Genomic DNA, 26,184 nt, shown 5'->3' with positions numbered 1-26,184 from the left:
TAACAAGCTTTTTTTGAACTGTGCATTTGTATACTCTGTTGTGTGTCACTTCCTCTTAGGATAATACTGGCTGACTGTTGATTCTCTCTCTGAAGAGTGCCGCGTGACATCATTGGAGCCCTGTAGGGGACCTTCCCACTGTTCCCCAGTGTGGAAGCTCCACCTGGGTTAGTAATCCTCTTAGCTTCCACCTTGGGGTCCATATTGGGTGGAGTACCAGGAAGCCAACCTGCCTTCCCCAGAATTCACTTGATCCAGAGGAAACTTACAAATCTTTCCACGCCAAAGATATTCTACTCACCAGCCCTTTCTCTGGCTTGCTTTCTCTTTGTTTTCTTTGTTTTTAATTAAAGTGTATTGGGGTGACAATGGTTAGTAAAATTACATAGGCTTTAAGTATACAATTCAGTAATACATTGTCTATATGTCCCATTGTGTGTTCACCACCGAGTCAGTTCTCCTATCACCATATATTTGACCCCGTTTACCCTCATCTACCACCTTTCCCCTCCTTATATAGGCATGGGAAGCCTGGCAAATAGTTTGCACATGCAGATATGCAACATGGGAGAAAGAAGCCAATCTCCCCTTCTTGCAAGTGACTCTGTGATTGGTACTTTTGAAGCCCTTTTTCTTTGCGGAATAGGAAAGAAGTACACTCAGACCTCCCTCTAGGGGAAGGGAGAAGAAAAGGCCATGGCTAGGTCACCTAGGCTGATGACTCACCCCCGTCTCAGAATCCCTGTGAATCTCCTCTCTGTTCCTCATATAGCCTGAGGTGGGATCTGTCTTGGGATGACTCAGATGGCAGAGTTGATTAGGCTTCTTTTAATAAGCCCCAAGGAAATGTCTCCTTCCCACCTGTTCATGGCTCACTTACAATGTGGGGTGCTTATCATCTCTTTGTCACCTGCCTGGGTCCTATTGGTTGGTTTCAGGGAAGAAGTCCTGCTTTACAATTTGCCACAGGGTGCTCCAAACAGACATTGGGTTGAAAGGAAGAGCAGCTTTTGATTTTGCGTTTGTTCTGTTTGTGTGTATTTTGCTGTGCTTATTTGATTTTATATTGATTTAGGGATGGGAAGGAAGTAAGATCAAATTGAGGGGAGGAATGGAAGAAGAAGGATAGGGAAAAGTCAAAACCAATTCATTGCATCCTGTAATCTCAATACAATGTTGGTTTCTGGTCAGCTGGTACATTGTGGCAATTCATAATTGAGCAAGCAAGTTAACACTAGTGAGCGTGGTTCTCGCGTACTTGGACCCCCCAACAGGGTAAGATGGCCAGAAACTGGAAGAATGGTTCTCAGTTCCGAGCAGATGAGAATCAGTCCTTAACTACATGTCCCCAAAATATAACCAACACTACCAACAAAAAGTAAGGTGGAAATTCTCTCTGTTCTGTCTAATAATACTTCAAAAAAAGTCTACAATACCTCTATTCTATGAACAATGAAAGAAACATATCTGGTAAAATCTCATTGATATTTAACTGATATATAATAACTTAGAATTTGTAGTGGCTTAATCTGGACAAGAGTGATTTTGGAACAATCTATAAGAAAGGGTTCCTTAAATTAAGAGTATAAACCACCCTTTAAGGAACTTGTTTAAACACGTTAAAGTGAACATGCTGTTTTTAAGGTCTTTAAGATTTGGGGTGTTTATATGTAAATGTGTGCTGCTAATTAGAAATAAGTTCTAGCTATTCAATAATCCAAGTACAGCAGGAACCACACTTAGAAACACATTGTAAGATACTTTAAGCTTCTATATATACTTGAAAGTGTTGGTATTCATCAGGTCTTTTTGGGTTGCAAGTGACAGAAAACCCAATTCAAACAAAAAATAAGGTCATTTATTGCCTCCTATAACTGAAGAAACTTTAGGTACAGCTGAGTGCAGGTTCTCCGAGGAAGTCATTAGGATTTTGTTTCTCTGCAACTCCTAGTTCTACTTTCCCCTCACTTGGCTTCTTTTCTTTTCTTTTCTTTTTTTTTCTTTTCTTTTCTTTTCTTTTCTTTTCTTTTCTTTTCTTTTCTTTTCTTTTCTTTTCTTTTCTTGTCTTGTCTTGTCTTGTCTTGTCTTGTCTTGTCTTGTCTTGTCTTTAATTTTATTAAATTTATTGGGGTGACATTAGTTTAAAAAATCGTATACGTTTCAAGTATACAATTCTATAATACATCATCGGTATGTTGCATTGTGTGTTCACCACTCAAATCAAGTCTATTTCTGGCACCATAGATTTGACCCCCTTTACCCTCTTCTACCTCCCATTTAACTCCCTTACCCTTTGGTAACCACGAAACTATTGTTCGTGTCAATGAGTTTTTGTTTGTCTTGTTTGTTCTTTTGTTGCTTTCAGTAAGAAGTCACAAAGAAATGGCTTCATTTTCAATTAAGCTCTTGTCTTATGGAGGCAGAAATGGGTCCCTGAGGCTCCAGATGAAAGAGTGACTCTTTTCCAATGACTATTTGATCCCTGAGCAAATTTCAACATTCCCTCCATTAACATTTTATATCCCATCTTTGTTTTATCCCCCTTAACCTTTAACACTAACATATTATATACAGCTTATTTATCATATTTATTGTACATATTCTAGTGTCTCCTCCAGTAGAATGTATACCTCATGAGGGTGGGGATTTTCCTGTTTTTTCCATTTACAACATCCTCGTTTCCTTCAACCATGCCTGGACTCATAGCAGACTTCTAAGAAATATTTGTTGTGTGGTCAGGCATCTACATCATCCCTGAGGTGGTCTCCCTAATGAGACAAGTGTCCATCGGATACCCTACAAAATCTTTCCAACATTATTGATTACATTCCCCAAATTAACTTTCATAACCCTGTGGCAATCTTGTGGTTACTGACTGCTTTCTAATCCCCTCTCCTTCCACCTTATCCCCCATCTAGCAATCCTCAGTTTTTCCTCTATGTCTCCGAAACTGTTTCTGATTAGTTCATTCATTTATTCTCTTCTTTAGATTTCATATAAGTGAGATCATATGGTATTTGTCTTTCTCTGTCTAAGTTATTTAACTTAACATAATGTTCTCTAGGTTCATCCATGTTGTTGCAAATGGTAAGATTTCTTTCTTCTTTATGGCTGTGTAATAATACTCTATTGTATAAGTGTACCGCAGTTTCTTAATCCAGTCATCTACCGATGGGCATTTCGGTTGTTTCCATGTCTTGGCTATTGTGTATAGTGCTGCAATAAACATAGGTGAGACCGTAAAATGGTACAACTACTTTGGAAAACAGTTGAGCAGTTAAAAAGTTAATAACATACGTGCCACATTACCCAGTCATTGCTTTCCTAAGTATTTAACCAAGAGAAATGAAAGCACATGTTCATACAGAGACATGTACATGAATGTTCATAGAAGCTTTATTAATAATGACCAAAAACTGAAAACAATTTTTTGAGAGTTTTTATCATAATTTACGTTGAAGTTTGTCAAATGTTTTTTCTGCATCTATTGAGATATAATTTTTGTCCTTTATTTTATTAATGTGGTTCATCACATTGATTGATTTGCAGATGTTGAATCATTCTTGCATCTTTTGAATAAATCCCACGTGATCATGGAAAAAAAAAGAAATATTTGTTGTGTGAATAACTAAATGAAAAGCTTGACCAAAAGCCTCAGGATTAACTTTGGCCCTGTTTGAGTAATAAAGCTCATCACTGAGCCTGCTGCTATTACCAGGGAGGTGGTTCAGGCAGGCGTTCCCGCATACTCAGGTTTTTGTACTTTTCAGGTCTTCAGTGGATTGCATGAGGGCTACCTACCCTAGGAAGAGCAATCTTCTTTACTCACTGTATGGATTCAAATGTTAATCTCATCCAGAAACACCCTCACAGATATACCCAGAATAATGTTTGGCCAATGTCTGGGTACCCCGTAACCCAGTGAAGTTGACACATAAAAATGAACCATCCCAGCCACTAAAATGAATCCTATTTTCTGTAACTGATGCTGTATCATATCTTGGATACATAACCCATTAAGATAGCAAGTCTCTTGTCTTGACACAAAGCTTCCCAAGGGGGAATAACTGGCTCCAAGATTCATCTCTTCCTCTCGGGATTTCTATAGTTTACTTTCTCCTGCTAGAACAGGAGGCTCTTGGCTCACATTCTGTGTCTTCTCAGATGAGTTTGCCCTTGTTCAGTCATGGAGCACTCACTCATCTTCCTCTGGTTGAGCATTAGAGGAAGTTGGCTGCTTAGGTCCAAATACCATTTCTACTGCTTACCAGCTGATGGACCTTGAAAAACTCAACTCCTCAGTGTTTCAGTTTCCACGTCTATAAAATGGAGCTGATTCCAAAACATTTCTTATGGAGTTGTTATGTGGTTTAAATAACATAAAGCTGTAAAGCATTTAACACACAATGACAGGCGTGGAGCAACTACTTAATAAATGTTAGTTATTGCTGTTATTATTATATGCCTATAATTTTGATTTGATGAAGCTGCCTCATTATTATTCTAAGGATGAGATGGTGTATATTTTTTTCCAGTAAATCTGTCAGCCAGAAACCTGATTGTCCTTTTTGATATTCCCTTCTCTATTGTTCCCTGAAATGTGTCCATCACCAAGTCTTGATTTGAATTCTTGGATAACACATGAGCCCATTAACTTCTCTCCACCTCCATTATTATTACTTTGGTTCATGATACCATCAACTTGTGCTTGGACTATTGTTTAAGTTTTCTTTTTATCTTTTGGTTGCCACTTTGGTTCCTCCCCAATTCATTCTTTACCCTGGAGCCAAGGTAATCTTTTAGAAACACAGATTTGTCCATCTTATTCTGCTCAAAACTCTTCAGTGGCTTCCCATTGGATAAAGTCCAAGATTGCTAACATGATTATAACGCCCTGTCTAAAGTAGATCCCTACCTATACCTCCTGCCTTGTTTTCTACTCCCTTCCAGACGATGCTCCAGATCTCAATAACCTCCTTTCAGTTTATAAAATGGTTAATATACTCTAGGTTTTACATTTTTTATATGTTGAGTACTGAAAAAAAAATCAACTTTGTTAAATAAATGGAATGCTACATAGGCAGGAGTTTGTGATTTTTCCTTCAAAGAGAATTCTTCCACATATATCATCAAAGCAATACTATTAATAGTATTGCTTTCAGCCTGGTCATAGAGAAAGTGTATCATTGAATTGGGTATTATAGTCAGTATTTGTTAAAATTGGATTTTACTTAGATCTTGGCACTTTATAATTTTCAAAGCTGCTTCCCATTCTTTCCTCTCATTTAATTCACAACAACTCTGTGAAGTAGGAAAGACTGGGATTATGACTTTCATCTTATAGATGATGAGAATGGGGCCCAGAAGGGGAAATAACTAATATTCATTTCATTGTCTTCGTAGGTTTAATACTCACGTGGGCTTCTGTTTTGTGTACATGCAGCTAGTGTTCACTTGTGGCAGGAAGACAAAGAGAAGATACTCTTTTCAGGTTCTGGAACAGTCTTCTCAATTTTAATTTTTTTTAGGTTATTTTGGGATCCCAAGTGGGACTTTATTCTTTATGGCTCCTTTTGTAACATTCTTGATGGGGTACAAAGAGCCTGTTACTTTCCCAGTTTTCTATTTACTGTCCATATTTTTATGACATTTTCTGATCTCTATGATGGAAAATACACAAATAGTTTTCTTTATGGTTTCTGCCTTTGATTTTACATTTAGAAAACTTTTTCCTATACAAAAACTATATAAAAATTTACCTATTTGTTTCCTGGTACTTTTATTATTTCTCTTTCTCTTTTTTCAATTTCACATTTATGTTTTTAATCCAGGGTCAGCAAACTATGGCCCATGGGTCAAATCTAGCCCATTGCCCATTTTTGTAAACAAAACTATTGAAGCATAGTCATGATCATTTGCTTAGGTATTATGTATTGCATTATCTATGGCTGCTTTATATGGACTTGGCAGAGTTAAATAGTTGCAACAGAAACCACCTGGCTTGTAAACCCAAAAGTATTTTCTATTTACAGAAAAAGTTTGCCAAGCCCTACTTGAATCCATCCATAATTAATTTTGATATAGTGTATCTTTTCCTGTCATTTAACTAATTTTTTCTCATTTACTTATTTATTTATTTGTTTATCCAAATGGCTAGTCAATTTTCTCAACACTATGATAGGCTCAAAAATGGCCTCCAATATGTTCATGTCCCAATTCTTGGGACCCATGAAGATTACTTAATTTGGCAAAAGGGACTTTAGAGTTGTGATTCAAGACCTTGAAATGGGGAGATTATCCTGGATTATCTAGTTAGACCCACTGTATTCACATTGGTCCTTACCAGAGGAGATACAGGGGAAGTCAGTCAGAGGATGATGTGTTGAAGGAAGGAGAGGTAGGAGTGATGCACTTTGAAGATGGAGGCAGCCCATAGGCCACAGCCTAGGAATACAGGGGTCACTGGAAGATGAAAAAGGCAAGGAAATATATTTTCCTCTTAGAGCCTACAGAAGGAAGCAGCCCTGCTGATACCTTGATTTTAGCTCAGTGAAACCAATTTAGGAATTCTAACCTCCAGAGCTATGAGATAATGTGTGTGTTGTTTTAAGACACTATTTTTTTTTTTTTGGTAATTTATTACAGTGGCAATGAAAAACTAATACAGTAACATTACCCTGAGAATTTTAAATGTTACTGTTATCATACACTAAATTCTTATTTGATACAGATATAGATTAATGTTTTTTATAAGTAAAGAACTTTTTTAGAACAAATTAAAAATCTGGCAAAGAATGTGCATAGACATATCAGAATAATTAATGCAAATGGCCAGTCGATATGAATGTATGTGGAGAGGGCTTGAGTTTATTCTGTGTCATAGTGAGAGATTGCTTTTTGTTCTTATGAGGTTTCTCCTACTTTTTCCTCATTAGAAATCAATGAAATGCAAATTAAAACAGAAGTGATTTTTTTTTTCCTTAACAATCAAATTGGCCACGACTAAAAATAAAGTAGTAGAAAGGCTGAGGAACTGGCACTAACATGTGCTGCTCGTAAATGTAGAATTATATGCAGTCATTCTGTAAGAAAATTGGGTAATTATATCAAAAGGCTTAACACTAGGTATATGCCTTGATATAGCAATGCCACCTTTAGAAATTTATTCTAAGGAGATAATCATGAATATGTATACGTGCACAAATTATGCTCAAGTGTGTTCACATCTGCATTCTTTATGAAAGCAAAATATTTGGGGAAAAACTGAACACGAATAAATAAGGAATTAGTATATAAAATACACATTTCAAATGGGATATTGTGATACTGTCATGATGTTAAATAATATATAATGTAGCTTAAAGATGTTCCTACTAGAGTAAGTAAAGGGAATTTAGCTATGTACAGAATTACACCATTTTTGTTTACATATGAAATTTTGCCAACGTATGAACATCAGAAAAGGACAGGAAAGACATACATTGTGTTGCATTAAGATTGTGAGTGCTTTTGTTGATGCCTTTTTGCTTCTCTATATTTTTATGTTAAGCGTTATACATTTCCTGCTGTTCTAAAAGGAAGTTATGTTATTAAATATTAGCCCTTTCTTCCCCCACAAGTCACCTCTGCTCCAAAGCATAAATCATACTGATGATTATCAAAATGATTATCTGGTCAGAAATATATCTAATTTTTATGGAATTTTGGGGAAGTGAACAGAAGTGGGTGTTAAGGGCATTCTATAGAAGCCGTTAGCTCTGACCAAGTGGGTTTTGCACCTCTGAGTAAAGGTCTTCCCTCTGCAGTTCTGCAGGGCCTAAGAAGGGCATTTGTTGAATTGGCCTGAAATCCTCACGGGAGCTGGGAACCATGTTCCAGACGTTTCACTTATCTTACAATGTACTATTTCCTGGGTATTTTGAGCTTTATCTTTTGATTCTTCTCAGTCATTTACTTTTAATCACAGTAGGAACAGTAAAGCTCTGACTGAGTATAAACAAAAGTTAGCCTTCCTTTTATACCTCTGGAAAAGGCCTTCAATCAAAGTATGGCTCATTACACCCTTCCCAAATAATCTCGGTTAACCTTAGTCTAAACCTTTATGCCAAAAGAATGGTAAATTTTTCTCAGCATTGGAAACAGATTTTGTGCCCAATTCCTTCTCAACACGGTGTGAAAATGTTTGCTGATCAACGGTGATGTGCACATTGACAGGATTGCTCTGGTGCACCCTCTGCCTCCTGCAGGCACATGCTCCCTGCTCAGTCCGCACCAGCAGACATTAACCAGTAACGGGGCAGAAGGCTCATAGCCACGCTCATGCCCGACTCCCCCGCCAGGTTTTCTTTCCGTCCAAGGGAGCGTTCACAGCAAGTGATTCTCGATGGGAGAGAGAAATGGTATGTGAAAATGCCCTGTTCCCTCTCTTTGGTCTGTCAGATGGTCTTATATTAATGCTAATGTCGCAGTCTTCCCTTCTGAAGTATAGTAAATTGGGTCGCCTCCAATTCACAAATAGTTTTGGTTCAAAGAGTTGCCTTGTAAATTGGTTGTTTGGCATTTGGAATACATTTTTTTTTTCTTCTCAAAGAAAGGCTGATAAACCTTGTGGCTAGTGACCTAAGTGAGCCCTGTTTCACCTAAATCTCCTCACTGTATAATGCTAGTGGGTCAGAGCAGCTGACCACTGAGTATTAGACTAACGGCTGGGGAAGTAGGTCCATTCCCAACATGGGACGGCAGGGACACATTTCTCTCCATTTGGTTTCTACTACCTCAGTTGATTTTTTTATTGACTACTAGCAGCAGAGGATGTTCTCAGTACCTCCATCTGTAGGTGGCTTTGGTGGCCTAGAGATAGGCTCTGGCACAGTGTGAGCTCTGGGAACTGAGAGAGTCCGCTTAGATGTAAGGTGCAGTAATCAGCAGTGGTAAACCTTCTCTAATTCCTCTGGTTACTTGTCACCTCCTACGGTTAGAGATAGCACAGGATCTGGGCTAGGTGCTGGCAGAAGAAAGAGGGACATGAGTAATAGTGGAAGGGCATGATTTTCCCTCCCTCTCCTTTCTCTCAAAGCTCATATTCTGCTACTGTGTATCTTACCTTCTATCTGCAAAGGGATGAAAGGAACGGTGAGGAACAGGGCTCAAGTACAAGAGAGGCTGGGCAGGGTGCCCAGACCCTAGTGATAACAGCAAAGAATAAAGGGATGGGGCAGGATGAGTCCCCAAGCAGTTGCACAGATTGTCGCTCTACTGCATTCTTTTGTTTAAGTATGGGTAGGTGTATATCTTCATCTTTTGGTGTTCTTCCTTCTTCTGCTTCTCTTAGGTTTCTCCTCATCCACCCAGTCTTCAAAGGACCATGTTCCCATGGGTGTGGTCTCAGGTACTCATCATATATAAGTGCATACTTTCTCCTAAGTAACCCCACCCATTCCCATGAAGTAACTTCTGCTTATTTCTTTATATATCGAGACTTGGACCTCTCTTCTGAGCTCCAGACTCATCTTTTCACTTGGATATTCTCTTTAATATCTAAAATGTAACCTGTTTCAAATTGTCATCTTAAGCTTACTATGTCTAAAGCTGAATGCCACTGCAAGAGAAACAGCAGGTAGGTAGTGTTTTTTTGTTTGTTTGTTTGTTTTTACTGTTTTGCTCACTCTTGTAGTCCCGTACTTAGAACAGCTCATGGCACATGGCACATAATAGGTGCTCAATAAATATTTATTGAATGTATTCATTATCTTCCTCCCAGAATATTTCTGTTTATCTACCACCTTTTTTCAGCTATGGACCTGTGAGTCATCATGGGCATTTTCTGCTTTATCCAAAGATCCAATCACTCAGTCCTCTTGATTCTCCAAAAGAAATCTCAAATTTTTACACTTCTCCCCAGATCCAATGCTTAACTCTTATTCAAACGTCCAAAATTTCTTGTCTGAACTATTGCATTAACCCTTTACCCTCCAGTAGCCTTTTACATAAACGTTTTATTTTCATTCACTTTCTTGCAATCTGTTCTCCACACAACATCCAGGGTGACCTTTACAACATACATTGATCATGTAACTGCTTTGAATAAGATTTAAGTCTGTTTAAAACAGGCCGACAAGGTCCTGCATTATTTTGCCTAGTCACACCATGCCATCTCATTTGTCTTGCTCTAGACACTGATCTCTAGTTGGTAGGACACATTAAGCCTCCACTTCCCTCACTAGCTGTTTCTTGCTCATGTTAAGGTTTGACTCGGATTTTTTCTCATTCTCCCTGATCTACAGTAGATATGTTTCTCACGAAGGATTATCTCCTCTCAGCTTGATATATGTACTCATGGGCTTAAAATATCACTAGTCTCACAACAGTAGAATTCCATAGTTATCATCTCACATATTCCTTTGGTAGTTTCCTAGTCATATTTAGGATAAACTCTTTGGGCGAGCCTGGGAAGCCCTTGCTGGGTGGGTCCTGCTCACTTTTCCAGATGTATCCTCACTGACTCTCATCAGGCCCCTATCTCTTCCACATACTTGCAATTGGGCCATGCCACATATGTAGCAATTATTGAATGTGTCGTTGTCCCACACCATTGTATATGCATTTGCTGCCTTTGCCTAGAGCGCTCTGCTGATTTGGTCACCTGGCCCACCATGAATTATTCTTCAAGACGCAGCTCCATTAACCACTCCTTCTGGGCAGCAGTCCCGGGAACAACTCCTCCTTTTGTGTGACTGAAATGCTCCATGTCTGTGTAACAGTGGAACCTGTGTGTCCCTCTGTCTTAACACTAAACTTGGTACATTTGTGAACTTTGTCTATTTCCTCTACTGGCCCTAGGCCTGGAGGACAACGACACTGTTCCCTTTATTTCTGTCTTCCCAGGGCTTGGCAGATATCCATCTCCACAGAAGAAAAGATAACTTCATTGGTTTGCTTTGGATAGTGGTGAAGCTGCATACAGAAGTAAGGGAGAAATAACTTACATATATTTGAGAAGCATATTTCTAGTTTTTTGTGAGTTCCTTTATACTCCTGTTCTTATATAAACATTATTTTAATGAGATGCTGCTCTCTCTGTCCCCGCTCCCTCCAAATGATTTGGCAGTTCATCACTTGGAATGATGATTGAGGTCCTACAAAATAAACATGGGACAATTAGTTTATTTTAAAGTGTGTTAACCCACAAAGATTATTTTCTTGCTATGCCCATTTGGTAAGATGGTTCTCTGGGATTGTGTAATTATGGATGAATGGCATTGGAATACTTGAACAATAATTTGTAGGAAATACAATTATGAGTAGAAGTTATTAGTGGGAGTAAATGAATCATTTGTTGGTTAACAGGTCAATGTTGAAAGCCCAAAGTGGTTAAACATTAAATTACAAGTTAAGAGCATAACCCTTTTTCATTTAAGTAAATTCATAAATTATTGAGCCTTTTAAACTGTATTTTTATGTTTGTTTTTTTTTGAATTGTGGTAGGGAAAGAAAGGCAGCTGCTCAATCTGGGTTTCTTAAGAGTTCTGTGAAGTAAAATGACTCACGTTTGAAATGTGTGCAATGCTTTCTTCATCAGAGAAGTCCTATGACATTTAAATCACATAAAGTAAGGGATATAATTTTTTGAGCATCAAAAATAATTTGGTACAGTTAATTTACAGTTAAACTTCCAGAGGTCAGCAATTCCATTCTGTGTACAATTCTTTGGTTCTGGATTCAGTAGAGCCATTTTCAGAATTCGGTGCTGACATCTCATTGCTGTGTAATCTTGTCCCTGAAGCATCTTAACTTCCTAATCTGTACAATCTATTAAAAGATAAACAACAAAAACAGTTCTTACTGCAGAGTAAAACTGCTTAGCATAGGTTGGGTTTATTCTAAGTTCTTAATAAATGTTTGTGTTGTTGTTGTTTCTTGGTGCTTTTTACATATTAGATATTATATACCAATTTCAATATATATCTGATGGGGGTTTGCAAGTGAATGTCCAGAAGGCAATATTCAAAATAGTTAACTTAAATCCCTGTGAGTTGACTGCTAATCATGAGCCCAGGACTACACTAGGAATTGTGGCATATATAAACAGAAACATGAGGCAGTGGCCCTGCATTCAAAGTGCTGACTGCAGAGGTGGGGAATAAGACGTATGCATTGTAATAATTATAGCATAATTTAGAACTGAGATAGGTTATATAATTCGAATCTCCCCAGGCCTTTCTGAGCCTGCTCAGCCTGTGGATATTTCAGTAATGATAAAGAAAAAAATGTACTGCCTGCCTCCCCCAACTCTCCCAGAACCTCCAGGCCCCCTGCAACATTCCTGCCTGCTTGTTATACACTTATGTGGTCTCACGACAAATTTTGTGTGAGTTCATCAACTAGTGTGTCTGCCACAGTTACCATGAGGTATTTTTCCTGCATGTTTCCTCCTGTTTTGTCTTTCTTGGTCATTGTACTTCATTTAGGAAAGTGCTGGGGACTTTTCACCCCAGTCCATACTGCTGATACCTGCTATGAGAATACTGAATACATGGGTGTCAAGGGTACAGGCCTTCATTGCATTCCAGGCGGTCAAACCCCGAGGCGTGGGAGTGTGCTGTGTTCTGTGATGAAATGCGATAGCCTCCTCTCGCTGACACTCAGGGTCCTATCTGGTCACCTGGACACCAACAGTTTGGGGTGCTTATTTCTCCATGACTCAGTTGTGATGTTCCTCATGTAATACATATTTATTGAACACCTATTATATGCCAGACACTTTGATAGGCATTAGTGCTATTGTGGTGAGCTAATATAGGTATAACTCCTTCTGTTACGTTTAATAGGGGAGACAAACAGAGAATTACAGTAATGGAGGTCAAATTGCAGTGTGTTAAGTGCTGGAAAGGAACATGTGATGTGACATGGTGATGTGACAGATTATATAATATAGGGTTTGACTCAGTTAGGAGGTTTTTCTGAGGAATCAAGTTAAACATCATTGTGAAGAATGAGGCAGAGTGAGTTGATGAAAGAATCCCAGCAGAGGAACATCAGGTGCAAAAGCCACCTGGAGAGTTCCTTCGGGTTCTTTCCTCAGGTTCAGTGGTCCATGAGGTCAGGGGAGAAGGCCCATATGTGAGACAGATCCCATGATGTCTCTGTTATCTCCTTTTTCCCCCAATTGCTCCATTGTGTAAGCTTTTCCCATATGTGTGGAAAGCAATTCACACAAATTGTCCATAACCTGGTCAGACATGCCTAAAACTCAGATGTACACATACATTTTGCTCAAATAGGACCCCGCAGCACTATAATGTCTATAAGAGGAGGTGGACATCGGTATGGGCTGAAGTGCTCCCTGAAATCTGGAAGAGGTGTGGCCTGAGATGTGTTTGTAAGAATAGGGGAGGGGAAGAAAGCTGGACCCTCAGGTCAAGCCACAGGTTGGGCGAAGTGATAGTGGTAGGACTTAGTCTGTTAAATGAGAAGAGGTAAGGAGCCTGGGCTTCCTGGAATGGAGACGTTATTAAAGGAATCCAAGACCATAAAGTAGAGTCATGTTATAGAGAGTCTTAAAAGTCAAGCGAGTTTGGGGCTTTGTTACTGAGTACTGTAGGTGGATATTGTAGATTAAGGGACAAAGAAGGGATGTAATTAAAATAACTTAGCAAAGTTTAATACAAAGAACAATGCAGAATGACCAGGAGAATAAAAGTTGTTTGGAGAGATTCTAGCTCAGGTGGTTATCATAATTATTTCAACATTCTTGAATTTGAGATGATGGTAAGTCATCCAAATGCCAATATCTACTACATAGCTAGAAACATAAGGCTCGCACTCATGAAACATCCAGGTTTGATGTTTTAATCCTACACATAGAGGTAATATTATTGCAATGAGAGTGAATAAATTATGAGATAATTTTACTGCTTTATAGAGGCTCTGTCAACATTTGAAAGGACATCAGTTTATATTAATAATTTAAAATGCACTTCAAAGACTCTGAGTTTTTTTCTTTCATTCTGACTTGACTGTTATTTATAAGAATGATTAGTTGAGAAATATTTTTGTTGTCCCTACTCTTGGTTCTGCCATGAGTAGCTTGCATGTTGGTAGGTGCATAGTAGGTGTTCGTTACATATTGACTGAGTAGTGTGAATAATTGATCACAGTGTTTAATAGAATTTTGTCTTTGGTAAACATTTTCTATGCTCAATAGAGGTTTTTCTGTGCAGACATTTAAGAACCAATAATAGAAATTCATTCATATATATATATATATATATATATATATATATATATATAAAGAAACTTTATTTCATTTTATTGTTCCCAAAGGTTAAAACATACAAACAAGAAATAAAATTAAACTTATTTTCGTTTGCGATGATTTATGTCTTAATTTTTACCTGCCCTATAATTAGAAATGTTGAACTCTGTAAATGTTTTTAAGATAAAATTATTGCCCAAGTAAACCTCAGAAATTACATCATTAACCCAGAGACCTTTCTAAGCCTAGAACAACATTATTGGTACAAGTGCCCACACATACAGACAAATAAAGAGGAAAGTTTAGAATAATTTGAAAATGATTTATTGCCAGCCACCTCTGTAGTTAGAGATTCAAGTATTATTACTTTCCTTTAGTGCAACAAGGCAGGACAGTAAGTTGCTGTGGGCTAAAGGTAAATTATCATCTATTGCAAAGGAAGAAGGAAATGTACTGAGGAAAGAAGAAGGAGTTGGGAGTAAGCCTTGTGTTTTCTGAAGTATTGCTTCAGATAATGCCTTGAAAAAGATCTTTGCTTTGACCATTGCTGGAAAAGGCCAGATTGTAAACGGCAAGACAGACTACCTTCTTGAAAATTTGATAGTGAAGGAGTAGCATCCTGTATGGCAGGATCAGATAGAAGCTCTGGAGCCTAATACAAACGAAGACATCTTGAGACACAAGTTACTCTGCAATTTTGCGTAGCATTTCTATGTTGGATACACCCAGTTGTAGATTTTAAAAGGCTTGTTTAATACACCACAATTCAGGACACCCTCTCTGAGGTAATTTTGATTTTGTACTCTACTAATACTGTTTGTAAAGTGAGTTGAAGTCTTCAGATTAGCAATTCATTATGGACTTCTGTGTCAGAGATTCTAATAGCTATTTGTTTTTTATTTGGAATAAGAAAGAGGTGGTAAAATTATGTACTCAAAACACAAAATGATGTAGAGGAGTAAGCAGAAGGACAAAAATATTGAGGGTCTGTTATGTGACAAGGTCCAAACTACATGTTTTGTAGATATTATTTGGTTTAATCCTCTTAAAACCCTATGGGGGAAGGCCTTGCTACTTCTGCTTTGTAACTAAGGAAACCGAAGCCTACTTCTGAGTATAATACCCAAAAAAAACAGTGTTAGAATATGGCAATACTGTAATTCAATTGTAAATTTAGTCTGACTTCAATTCCTGTGTTTTTGTACCATGCCACTCTCAATCCTGGATTATTTTTATTGCTACCATGTGACAGACAAAAAAAAAACCAAAAACCAATACCCAAAAATGTGAAGGCATTGGTGCTCATCGAGCCTGGAACTTGCTTTCCTAGGTTCTTCTTTCACAGGATTCATTGGCTGAATAATACCACATTTGTATTAACTGTTAGAGTGTCTAAAGATAAATTTTCCTCTGACTGCTTTAGGTTCACTACCAGAAGTAATTGTCACCCATCTTCAAGCAGCTGCCTATGCCCATGACACAGTATTGGCTCTGGAAGACGCTGTGGCCTGGCACTCTGGGGATGAAGTTGTCATTGTCAGTGGAATAGGTGTTGAAGGTGCCAAACCCATGGAAGAGATTGCCATTGTGGAAACTGTGCACAATGCACACCTCCATCTGAGAGCACCCTTGAGGTAACTGGGTGACAGCGTGGCTCCATTTAGATGGAAGAAGATTAGGTCTTAACTGTGTTGGTGTCTGGACATTGGTTTGTCTTTCAATGACACATTTTTAATTAAGACTAGATGTTTTGACAAAATTATAAAGCAAGAAATGTTTTGAAGTTCCTTTTGTAAGACCTTAGAACTTCCATCTTATAGTAGGTGGGCCGTATAATAGTCAGTATATTTTCTAATTTTCCGAGAGTTGTGCCCATAGTTCACTCTTCCGTACTTGAGTTTCTAAAGAAATAGACCCCCACATAGAGAATTATACGAATCTAGTGGCTTTCGATTCCTAATAATATTCAGAGTGGTATCTACAGATGTCTTTTTTCTTTTTCTGTTTTTCAGGTATTCTCACAACTTCACAGAACATTGGGTGGCTGGAGAGCATCATATTTTAAAAGCCACAGTGGCCCTGCTCAGCAGGAATATTATTATACGAGGAAATCTCACTAATGAGAGGACAGAGTTCCTTGCTTCATGCCAGGGGGCTAATGCTTCAGAAGGTAGAGAAATATTTTGTGGGAAAGTCCAATGAATGAAAAAGAATGTTCTTACTGTCAAATGATCTGTGGCATTGTTGACTTCTTTTAAAATAGGATAAACCCTTAATCTTTGCATATCCATAATATTCTGTAGTTTTCAGAATGCTCTTGATAAATTGTCATTTCATCTTCTGCCCTCAACCACCTTGTGAAAGCGATAAACAAAAGTATCCACTTGAGAAATTAATTATTTCTTTGGGGGGAAAAGTTCCTGTTAAATAATTAAATCTGGAGAGTTGAATTAAATTTCCAGGTTAGAGGTTATATAATGAAGTCTTAACTCTGATTCCAGTCCCCTTCTAAAATTCTCAGGAAAACTGTTTCATGCCAGAGCCACGAACACAGGCAGCAGCTCATTCTTACTGGTTAGACTCGTAGACCTCTTCCTTCCCCGCCCCCATTCCCACTTTGGAGTTTGTTTTCTGAGTGAACTACCACATACTTTAAGTAAGTGGTTGAAAAAGTCAATTTATCTTCTAGAAGAATAACAGGCACTGAATCACACTGATGTGCCTATTAAACATCTATTTCAGGGATGGTTAGTTTAGTAGGTTATGTTTTGGTTTCTCAGGCTGTAGATTATGAGGCTTTCACATGGTGTGAAGACATCATTTGTCAACTTTGGTCCAGGGTGGTGTGGATGTCACAGATGACTCCCAGGCATGAGCTCTGGATGGATGATGAGGCTGTGTATTGAGACGGGAAGAGGAACAGATTTTGGAGTGGGAGGGTGGAGATCATTAGTTTAATTTTGTACATGTTGAGACTGAGATGCCAGGACAGCACCTGAGTAGAAATGTCTGGTAGTGTCCTGAGCCTGGAAGAAATGTCAAGGGTGAATTTAAAGACTTGAGTAATCTCTACATATAGACACATACGGGTATAATGTTGGGATGTGGTTGGGAGAGAGGGCTCTTGACCCCACCCCCCTACCACCTCCGTCGTCTTGCTCACAAATACGTCATTCTGAAAAATGTTTGGCTACAGTGGGTTATAATCCAGTGACTGCTTAACGATTCTGCTGAGTTGAGATCTGAATTCTATTCAGACACTTCTGGGATTTCTCATATAGGTATTCTCAGATCAAGTTGTGTAAAACTTTGCATTTGATCATGCTGCAAGTGAGACCACACCTCTGAATTGGGGCCATCATAAAGCTGTTAGCTCCCAATGGAAGAAGAAACCCTGATTGCAGCACAACTCTTAAATGTTACTACAAAGTTCTCAAAATAAAACAGAATTCATACCTTCACTAAAAACATATGTCACTCCCCTCTTTGTGTGGGATGGAAATATGGGAACGAGTTACCTAAATACAATAATACAAGGCCTGGCCACTTGAAAATATTATGGATCACTGACATAAATGATCACAATTGTGATAACGCATAAGCAGATAAAAGACCTCTTTAATTTGCCTCTTATACACTCCTTTTCTGGATGTGAGCAAATGACTGAACTCTAATTTACTATGGACTATTAACTGGGGAACGGTACATCATTTTGTATTAGTGGCACTTCTTTTTTGATTTGTTTTCTTGGATAATACAGAATCAATTCAGGAAGTGATTTCTTAGTTAGTTCACACCACTACATGCCACGTGTGAACAGAAAGTGTCTTGCATCCTGAAGCACTCCAGCTATAGCAGCTGTGTATACGATGTACATGCAGTTTGCTGTCCTCTTTAGGGGCACGACTGAGAAGGAGGGGTTGGTGCATAATGCGCTGTTACTTCACTGGAGCTCTTTGCCATTCCTGCAGTGGTAATTTTCTTAAGGCCCCAAACTATAAAGCAGCAAGGGAAAGGGGAAGCCCATTGGACAGCTGAAGACTAAAAAGAGCTGTGATTCTATTTAGCACTCACATCTCTTGCCTACAATTATCAACCATGAGAAGGTCATTTTATTGCACACTACCTTCAGGGGATTTTTGGATTGAAATAAGCATCTATTCTGGTTGGGTTTGTGGGATATAGTCAGCCTTTTTGTGACAATAATTAAGGTGATTGATTTGGGAGGCTTCTGAAAATAATAAAGGCAACATCATGTCTTAGTTATCAGATATTTTAATTCATAACCTACAAAGGAGAATCAAAGTAAAAGGGAAGTAAGATCATTAAATGAAATAAATAATAGTGCTTTGTCTTTTGTGCAGTCAGTGCATTTCAACAGGGGAGCGGGGGGATTTGTCTAAAAGCCTCATGCTTCAGATCCACTGACTTCATTCTGTATTTCAGGTAATTTGCAGCACTGTTTGTATTCTAAGAGTGAGAAGATGCTGGGATCCAGGGATCTGGGTGCCAGAGTCATTATTCAGTCCTTCCCAGAGGAACCCAGCCAGGTCTACTTGAAGGGAGTGCAGTTCCGGGATTTGGGGCAAGCCCTCCAGAAGCATCTGAGCTCGCTGACTCTAGTGGGTGCTATGAGAGGTAAGGAGGTCCAGGCCTATGACTTCTCGTGTTTCTTTCTCACATGTTAAAGGCACAACATGTGGGGTTGTGATAAGTGATATATGGGGTATGGGGGTTTCAGAGATAGACAATTATAATCTAGGTTCTATGGTTCTCAAACTTTAGTATGACTAAAGTAATCATTTTGGGAGCTTATTAAAATTCAGGACTATGGACACTGCCAAGACAAAGTCTGGTCTAAGGTGGGCTCAGGGATCTGAATTTTTAACAACCAAGCCGTATTATTCTAGAACAAGTGATCCAAGGAGTATACTTTGAGAGACATTACTCTAGGTACAACAGACGTGGGTTGTGTGAATCCATGTTGTAAACCCTGCCTCTATCATTTACTAGCTTGTGACTATTGGCAAATTGACATTGAATAGTATAAATAATCAATGCAATGGGAGTCCAGCACAGCAGAGAGCAATTCTATGGAAGTTGTCCTAAGTCACAGGAATCTTCACCTTGGAAAACTGGGAGAGAGTGAGCTGAGAACCAGGCACTTTTCCTGGGAACATAGACCAAGCAGGGTGCAGAACTTGGCCAGAGCTGAGATAGAGAGGGAAGAGGAAATGTCAAATGCAGGTGGGAACAACTAGGTAAAAAACAAGATTAGAATCAGAAAAGAAGAATATGACAACATGTACTGATAAAGGTTCTGAAACAAGTTGGAGAGTCATAGGAGCATCTAGGGTGAAAATCCAATGCCAGAAGTTCACATGCAGAGAGTCAGAGAATTGGGGTAGAGATTCTAAGTAATGAAGACAGAAGTGCCATTTCTGAGTTATCCTCCCCATCTCTCAGCACCTCCAACACCCACACATTCAAGCTTTTCCTTCCTGGAGGTGGTGCCTGACAAAGGACATCAAGGCATACATACTTCGTGGTTCAGGTGGGCCTTGACAAATGCTAGGATTTCTACAGGTAATGACAGAGTAATCTTTGAAGTCATTGAAAGCTAGCCAACTGCAACATTTTTTTTCTCATTTCAAATTCATCTGCATGCCAAGAATGTCTGTTTATGCAATTTCCAGATCTCTTTCACCTTATTTATTTTTATTTATTTATTTATTTATTCATTCATTTTTGACATTCATTTAGGGGGATGGTTCCTAATATGGAAACGATAGTACATTAGGACAATCAGTATCTTTGTACCCTTCTTCTCTCTCTCTCTCTCTCTCTCTCTCTCTCTTTTTTGGTCTCCTGGTGCTTATAATGCTACAGAATATTTAGCATGGGGACCAGCTCCAGTGTAAATGAGAACAGCAGTCTCATATGTGTTAGCAATTGAACACAATCAAAACTCTCTTGTGCTCAAAAACTTCCTTAATTTGCCTTCTGCTTATTAATAACCTCTGCTTCAGAATAGCTACATTTTTACCTATTTTTATATACTAGGTTTTATTTGAGAATGAGTTCAGTGCTTGCTTAAAAAAAGTTTGAAATCTACTAAGTTAATACATTATCCCCTGTAAGTCTATTAAAATGCAAATGTGTTTCCTAGGAGGGGGCAAAATATTAACCCAGCAGTTAGAAACTTCTTGCATGCTTGGCAAAGATCTTTTGTTTCATGCTCTGAAGGCCCTCGTGACCCATGTGGCGAATTGCCCCCAGACACTAGAGTTAAGGGTAGTTAGAATCTTCACTTGCACCCCACTTTTAAAAGTTTACCGGTTCCTGACCTTAACCCATAAAGGCTCTATAAATACATTAGTACTTATTGGGTTGATCAGATGGGCAGGCGTATCCTGATGGAGTGATTCTATGGTGGAGATCTGGAGTTGGGAAAAGTTTACAGCAGGCAGTGTTTTCTACATAAGTGGGTACGGATGTGTTAACTTATTGGTGAGTGATGTGAGAGCATCTGGTACTACGGGGGCTGAGATCGAGTTTGAATGTGGAGGCCCTGCATTTATGGAGACACTATAATTGAGAATTTTCTGGGTAGACCCAATTTAAAATTCAAATTATTCTATAAACCAAAGTAATATTTTCTAAATATTCCAAATATTTGACATCAGTATAATATTGCTCACTACTTGGAAATAATACAAGACTCATTTTTCAGGATTTATTATTTAGTTATCTAAATAGTACATTTTTATTATTTTAATTTGTTTCTTCCATCAGACTGAAGAAACACAAATACAGAATTTACTAAATTTTATTCATCTTTATATCTCTAGCACCATGCACAGTTTCTGAAATATATAGTTGATACTCAGTAAGTATTTATTCATTGTTGAGCCAGTCCACATAAATTGATTAGGGGGTCATAAAATATGCCCATGGAACCAGTGTGATGGTTTTCCTAAATGTCAGTTCCTTTTACCATAGTATGGAGTATATCCCCTTCAGCTTCCTAAACCCACCATATGCAAATATGAGAGTTGTGATCCTCAGGTCAACCTCTGGCTTTGCTCATATTGAATTATAGTCTTGTACGTGTGAAAATGATACAGTGTTATTTGCCAATGTTACCCAAATAAATTTAATTAAGAAAAGGAGAGAATCTCTGGCCAACAAGTTAAATATTGTTGCCCAGAAAGTTAAAAATATTGCTTCATAGCTCAGGAAATAGTGATTACATCTCCTCATGCCAGATGCAGTTTTCAAAGATCAGGATTGGTTCATAAGCAATACTCTTCACATTGTCCTTAACTTCTCTCTGGCAGCTGTCCGCCATTTTGTGACGAGAGTCAGTTGGAAATCTTGACGGCCATGCGGTCTTTAGTGGTTTGGCCATACTGTCTCTTTCTCAGATGTTTTCCTTTTTTAACACTTAACTCTTGGATTCTGCTCAGCTTATCTTTGGTATCTTTGAGATGCATTGGCCTGAGTTGCTCATTTTTTAAAATTTGACTTCTGCTCATTTCCTTAGTTTCATCATAGTATGGAAGAATGTTCTTATTATAGCTTGCTTTGGAGATGATTAATGGAATCTGAGGAGCCTTCAAGATTCCCTTCTGACTTTTGCCTTACTTTTTCCAATTCAGGTTCCTACATACAGGGCTGCACAGTGTGGGGCTCCTTCAGCAGAGGCCTCAGCATGTCCAGGACCCTGGGCCTGAAGGTGGATAGCAATGTGTTCTACGATATTTTAGGCCATGCAGTGCTGGTGGGTAAGTGAAATGAGCTTGTCTAATCTGTATATGCTTGGGTAAGACACAGTTATTTCAAAAAGCATTGTCCCCAAATTTGAATTTCCAATTTATAAAAACTTTAAACTTTGCTCATTAGAAATAAGTCATAGTTAAAATTTCTAAATTTAAATTTAGTTATCAGTGATTGGCTAACTAAGCTTTACAATAGGAAATGGATCTTTTAAAGGTGACATTTCAGTTCAAGTTCATAAATACACAATGGGAGATTTTAAAATTTACTTCAGCAATTTTCATAGTACTTCAAAGTCATGTAAAATATCTTCGTACTGTCTAATGGAGTGTCAAATCTGAATACTGGACAACGAGTTAAAAATCTTGAATTCTATTCTTAGCTGCTCCTGTGGCTTGCTGAAGAAGCGTGTTTCAGAATCTTCTAACTGGTCACCTGTATCCACTTTTTTTTCTCCTTAAGTTCATTCCCCTTGCACAACCCAGAGTTATTCTTTAAAAATCTTAAATTGCATCATATCACTTCTCTCCTTAAAACCCTTTAAGAGAATTATAGTGGATTGTATTAGAATACAATCCAAAATCCTTAATCTAGCTTAAAGGATTCCTTCAGTGATTTTACCTCTATTAACCTCTGTAAACTTGTCTTGTTCTTTTTCTCTCCCTCTCTGCTCTAGGTGCACTGACCTATTTTATTTTAATTCTTTCAAAAGACTGTACTTTTTTCTGCCTCAGAGCCTTTGCACAAGCTCTTTTCCTCTGTTCATGCTACTTGCCCTCTTTCTGCACGATACTCTGTATAAGTTCTTTTAGCACCAATCATTTGTTGATTAAAAATTATATATCATGTTTCTGATCATCTGATTGATGTCTGTTTTTACCATCAGATTTCATGTGAATATTGTTTCTTTAACATTTAGCACATTTACTAGTGCATTATAGCTATATTTGTTGAAAGAAATGAATGAATTAATGAACAAAGGGTCTTTGGTTATATCAGAATAAAAAAGCAAATCAGAGGTTTTCACTGAAAGTAAGATTATAACGGTATTTGTTAAATAGTGTTATATATTTAAATTAATTCTTAAATTAGTTAATATGATATCATTAGTGGGAATATGTTTCATTTAAGAACAATCTGTTAAGATAAAAGCTATAAAGGTTCTATTCCTGAGAGGGAAACTGTTTAGTGAGAAAATATGGATCATATAAACTTGCTTTAAAACAAATTCCAGCTCTAAAGGGCAAAGAGCTATGAACAATAAAAGTGATCAGGTGCAGGAAAATCTTTTGATTGGAAAAGGACAGCTACAGGGCAGTCAGACTAACAGATGGAGGATTACCTTTGTTTATTCTTACTTTTACCTGAATAAGGGGAAACTTTGCTGAAACCTGGAACAGAAATTCAGGAAGATACACTAAGACTATTGTAGGAGAAAACAATTATACAGACTAGACATTAACTAGACAAGGAAGAAAATCTGCAGGAGGAATTTAACCTTTAATACTTGGATATTGTGAATTGGTAGCTTTTAATATCTACTGTAGTGCAGGTGAGCGAATTTGAATATTTGTTTATTAGGGCATTATAAAGTACTCAATTCATGTAAAACGAGTATGCAAATCCAGACTCATGAAATGACATGGGAAACCCAGATACCTAATGACCTAGAAAGAGGGCTTCTGTGGGGCTGCTTTCTATTGATGCCAGGTATGTGGCTAATCTCTCTCTGTAGCATGGCCCATCCTCTTTTATTCTCTTCTATTCCAAACCTCAGTGGCTTGGGTATGAGGGTCCTAGTTACTGTCCAGCCTGTAACTCCAGGACATTCCAGGTCTTCCAGGGAAAGAGAGGGGCATGCAGATAGCTGATGGCCAGTCAGAATAGGTAGGGTCAGATCTGGAGCTGACACGAGGGTATGTGGCATTTAACTATGGAGATAGTCACTTAGTCTCTTCCTAAGAAAAAAATAGTAGGTCCATTTCTTTATTCTTTTTTTTAAAAAAAATGAACTTCTGATCCATGATACTCCAGAACTAAAAAGTCCATGTATTATGTATTTCTTTGCTTCATAGATAAAAACACAAAAGTAAAATCAAAGCAAGCCACACCTCAAAGAAGACATAGTATAGCAGTGTCCCTCGTTTTCCTGGGTGGCATGAAATATGCTGAAGTAATGTGATCTTTTGTTCTCAGGTACATACACGGAGACAAGATATATTCCGTGGGAGGCTATTCCTGAAAGAACAAATGGTAAATATGTAATTTGGTTTTAAATCTATTATAGTCTGTTTAAATTGCCATATATGATATAGACAGGCCTGATGTTAGATATCTTAAATTTGTTGAACATACTAAATGTTATATATATATGTGTATCTATACACATGCATATGCATTATGTGAGCTATAATGTGTATTAGTAGAAATAACAGTGTTGAGTTTTATAAATTTTAATTATGTTCGTGAATTCTTTGGGTTTTTGATTTGTTTTTTCTTAAATTGGACTGGTCAGAACAGGGAAACATAATAAGAAACAATGTGATCATCCGTGTTTCTGGCGCCGAGGGACTATCCAGTACTGAACTGTTGACACCATCTGGTGTCTATACCCGCAACCCCACCAATGTTATCGAGGTAAGGTCTTCACCAGGAGGGTCAGAGCTAAGAAGGCATACAGTTCACTCCAAAAATTGGTTGGAGGGCAGCATCAGTGGATAGAATAAAATGTTTACTTGCTGCACACTGGTATTGAGAAAGTACTTTTTGATGTTGTGTTGAACAAGTGCTGTAGGATAAATGTAATCCTTTCAGAATTCCCGTGAATGCTCTTTGACGTAATATCTACGTGGAACAAAACAATGTAGACATTTCTTTTCTGGTCACTTTAATTAATGCAATCTAAAATATCTTCCCAAGCTATCGCTGTGGTGCTGATTTTTGTCATGATTCCAACATTAATTACCTATTAAATCTTCACTGTCTTACTGTATTCTTGTGGTCATATGTTCAAAACTGAGGGTCTGTAAAGTCATGAGGCATATGAGTCATGTCAGATTCCCGGATGAGTGAAGTACATGCTGATGGCCTTGATTTTTTTCATCCCGTTATTTAGTAAACTTAACATTCTTTTTTCTTGGTTAATTGTTCTCCAAACACTTTAAGAAATACATTTTTCTGGTAGTTTAACCATGGATGTGTGAGTGAAGAATTGCATCAGAGTACTGGGAAGGCCACTTAGTTCCCCCTTTTTCAATGATTTTGTACCAGGGATATCCTACTCTTCCAGGACACTCCTCTGAGCATCTACTGCAGGGGTGTCCCAACTTCTTTCAACGTTTTTCACCCAGGGCCATATGTGGTAAAATACACAAACAGCCGGGCCACTCACTCAAGGTGAAGTACGTATTGCCTCACCTGGTTTATTTAAGTAAACTAAATATACTTTTGGAATTTGCTGCGGGCCAATTAAAAATGGATTGCGGGCTGCAATTGGCCTGTGGGCTGCAGTTTAGACACCCCTGATCTACTGTATCATGACAATTTCGCCAAGTTTCTGAGGCACTGGGAGAATGAACATCTCTGTCTCTCTCCGATCATCTGTTTTTAATTACTTTCAGCTGAATAACACCTAATAAAAGTCATGGTTATCTCCTCAACTTTCCTCCAGACGCTTAATTACGTTTTTTCCAAGTGCAGCACTTACACACCATTTTAGGTGCCTAATGGGGACAGCTAATATGCCAGTGAGAAAAGAGGCAGAACTGCATGGATTGAAGGAAACCAAATTCTAGACCCAGAACAACAAGAGTGGGCATTTAACTGGTTGGTGATAAGGCTTGTTGAGCAGCTATGCCAGCAAGCTTTGGGGCCTAAAGAACTATGTTTCTGCATACTTTCTCAGCTAATATAATCTTGATTACACTGAAATACCTAGAGGAAAGTAGACCCTAAGGTGTCCCACCACATCTTCCTTCATGAGACTGGAATATATCTGAATCCAGTATTGAATGCCAGGGTTGCCGTCTGTTTGTCTTTGCTTCATTGGATAACACATGGGCAAGTGTCTTGGCCACTAGTCAACCAGAAGAATTGAGCTGGCTATAGGTCTGTAGGTGCAGAGAGCCAGAGGGTCATTTGAAAAGCTGATA

At 38.2% G+C, this 26,184-nt stretch overlaps 1 protein-coding gene across 1 annotated transcript in view; it reads left to right on the top strand.

Annotated features, from left to right (window-relative positions):
- The window catches only part of PKHD1 (PKHD1 ciliary IPT domain containing fibrocystin/polyductin), a 429,832-nt gene that overhangs the window by 153,283 nt on the left and 250,365 nt on the right, over positions 1 to 26,184 (top strand). The window contains exons 37-42 of the mRNA XM_033102675.1: positions 15,678 to 15,888; positions 16,267 to 16,424; positions 18,701 to 18,892; positions 21,916 to 22,041; positions 24,230 to 24,279; positions 24,533 to 24,670. Of these exons, the coding sequence (XP_032958566.1) occupies positions 15,678 to 15,888; positions 16,267 to 16,424; positions 18,701 to 18,892; positions 21,916 to 22,041; positions 24,230 to 24,279; positions 24,533 to 24,670 (875 nt within the window). The remainder of the gene's footprint in view (positions 1 to 15,677; positions 15,889 to 16,266; positions 16,425 to 18,700; positions 18,893 to 21,915; positions 22,042 to 24,229; positions 24,280 to 24,532; positions 24,671 to 26,184) is intronic.

This window comes from Rhinolophus ferrumequinum, chromosome 3, assembly GCF_004115265.2.
Source record: "Rhinolophus ferrumequinum isolate MPI-CBG mRhiFer1 chromosome 3, mRhiFer1_v1.p, whole genome shotgun sequence".
Taxonomy (NCBI): Eukaryota; Metazoa; Chordata; class Mammalia; order Chiroptera; family Rhinolophidae; genus Rhinolophus; species Rhinolophus ferrumequinum.
The sequence above is the reverse complement of the archived record's forward strand: the minus strand, read 5'-3'. Positions and strand labels throughout refer to the sequence as shown.